Source organism: Eimeria mitis, genomic scaffold (genome assembly GCF_000499745.2).
Source record: "Eimeria mitis Houghton genomic scaffold, Emh_scaff4595, whole genome shotgun sequence".
Taxonomy (NCBI): Eukaryota; Apicomplexa; class Conoidasida; order Eucoccidiorida; family Eimeriidae; genus Eimeria; species Eimeria mitis.
This window is the reverse complement of record NW_013572905.1, coordinates 3,118-4,829: the sequence shown is the minus strand read 5'-3', so window position 1 is coordinate 4,829 and position 1,712 is coordinate 3,118. Positions and strand designations below refer to the sequence as shown.

General features: G+C 57.0%; 2 protein-coding genes across 2 annotated transcripts in view; one reads left to right on the top strand and one right to left on the bottom strand.

Annotated features, from left to right (window-relative positions):
* Positions 1-159: 159 nt before the first annotated feature.
* On the bottom strand, positions 160-534 carry EMH_0076390 (uncharacterized protein; the record flags this gene model as incomplete). The annotated part of the gene is made up of 1 exon (XM_013499718.1): positions 160-534. The coding sequence occupies one exon, from the start codon at positions 532-534 to the stop codon at positions 160-162; it is 375 nt and encodes a 124-aa protein (XP_013355172.1).
* Positions 535-617: 83 nt separating this feature from the next.
* Positions 618-1,712, top strand: part of EMH_0076380 (Tyrosine kinase-like (TKL) protein, putative) — a gene marked incomplete at both ends in the record, with an annotated part of 1,884 nt that continues 789 nt past the window's right edge. Inside the window, 4 exons of the mRNA XM_013499717.1 lie at positions 618-668; positions 730-864; positions 986-1,092; positions 1,322-1,562. Coding sequence (XP_013355171.1) covers positions 618-668; positions 730-864; positions 986-1,092; positions 1,322-1,562 — 534 coding nt within the window. The remainder of the gene's footprint in view (positions 669-729; positions 865-985; positions 1,093-1,321; positions 1,563-1,712) is intronic.

The following is a 1,712-nucleotide window of genomic DNA, read 5'->3' as shown; positions in this document are numbered from 1 at the left end:
CTGGGGGGGCCCCTGGGGGGCCCCCTGGGGGGCCCCCCGGGGGGCCCCCCCCGTCTTCCTCTGTGTTTTCTTTTTCTTTGTTTGGGGGTTTGTGGGGCCGCGGGAGAGGCCAAGAAGGTGGAGATACAGCTGAAAACCCTGAGGGTTTAGAGGCAGTGTTTAGGGTTTGTGATTTTGGGAGTTGTTTACGGGGGATCGTCGATCCCAGCAACAGAGATAAAAAGGAGAGGTTGCTGCTGGCTGAAAGAATTGAAAAATATTGTACTCTTGCTTATAGGTATCGTGCTGCTGCTGCTGCTGCTGGTGCTGCTGCTGCTGCTGCTGGTGTTGCTGTTGCTGGCGCTGGTGCTGTTGCTGCTGTTGGTCTTGCTGCTGCTGCTGCTGCTGATGTTGGTCGTGCTGCTGCTGCTGTTCTTGCGGATGCTGCTGCTTTTTTTTTGCTGCTGCTTCTGGTGCTGCTCCTGCTGCTGCTGCTGCTGCTGCTGCTGCTTCGTCTCGGGCTGCTGTTGCTGCTGCAGTTTTGCCTCTGATCATTGCTGCTGCCTTGCTGCAACTGTTGCTGCTGCTGCTGCTGCTGTTGCTGCTGCTGCTGCTGCTGTTGCTGCAGGGCCCCTGAGATGGTGGATCTTTACCTTGAGTACCCTGTGGGGCCCCCAGCAGACATCTGGGTAAACCCTAAACCCTAAACCCTAAACCCTAAACCCTGAGGTGTACGGTACAGCGCTATAGGCGAAGCAGCAGCAGCAGCAGCAGGAACAGCAGCAACAGCAGCAGCAGCAGAAGCAACAGCAGCAGCAGCATCAGCAGCAAACACATAACAGTGACGGGAGCAGCAGCAGTCGTGCCCCTGTTCTTGTCCTTGCTGTTGCTGCTGTTGCTGCTGCTGCTGCTGTCTCTGCTGCTGCTGCTCTTGCTGCTGCTGCTCTTGCTACTGTTACTGCTGCTGCGGTTGCTGCTGCTGCTGCTGCTGCTGCTGCTGCTGCAGATGCTGGGTTGCGTGTTGTTTATTTTATGTTTTTATCGTCACCCCTTTGAGGGGGCCTCGGCTCTAGCCATCAGCAGCGGGGCCTATACAATTCCTGCTACACACAAGTAAACCCTAAACCCTAAACCCTAAACCCTAAACCCTAAACCCTAGTTGAGTGTAGAGAGAGCAGATGCATGAAGCATTAGCAGCTGCCTATACACCGCGTTCTGCCGCCTTTTCTCTCTCTCTCTACTACTGCTGCTGCTGCTGCTGCTGTTATTCCTCCTCCTGCTGCTGCTGCTGCTGCTGTTATTCTTCCTGCTGCTGCTGCTGCTGCTGCTGCTGCTGCTGCAGGTACTCTGAGGAGCTGATGTCGCTGCTGCGGTGTCTGCTGTCGCTGCGGCCTTGGGATAGGCCCACCGCGCAGCAGCTGGCAGCAGCACTGGAGGTCCCTGGTGGCGTCGCCAAGCTGCTGCAGCAGCAGCAGCAGAAGCAGCAGCAGCAGCAGCAGCAACAGCAGAAGCAGAAGCAGCAGCAGCAGCAGCAGCAGCAGGAGAGGAGGAAACACAGGCACCGAGGCGTGTCTTCTGTTAAGGTGAGATATCTCTATATGCAGACCCTTCTCTCTTCCTGCTGCTGCTGCTGCTGTTGCTGCTGCTGCTGCTGCTGCTGCTGTCTCGTGGGTTGCTGGTGCTCCTGCTGCGGTGCAGCAACAAACACTGCTGCTGCTGCTGCTGCTGCTGCT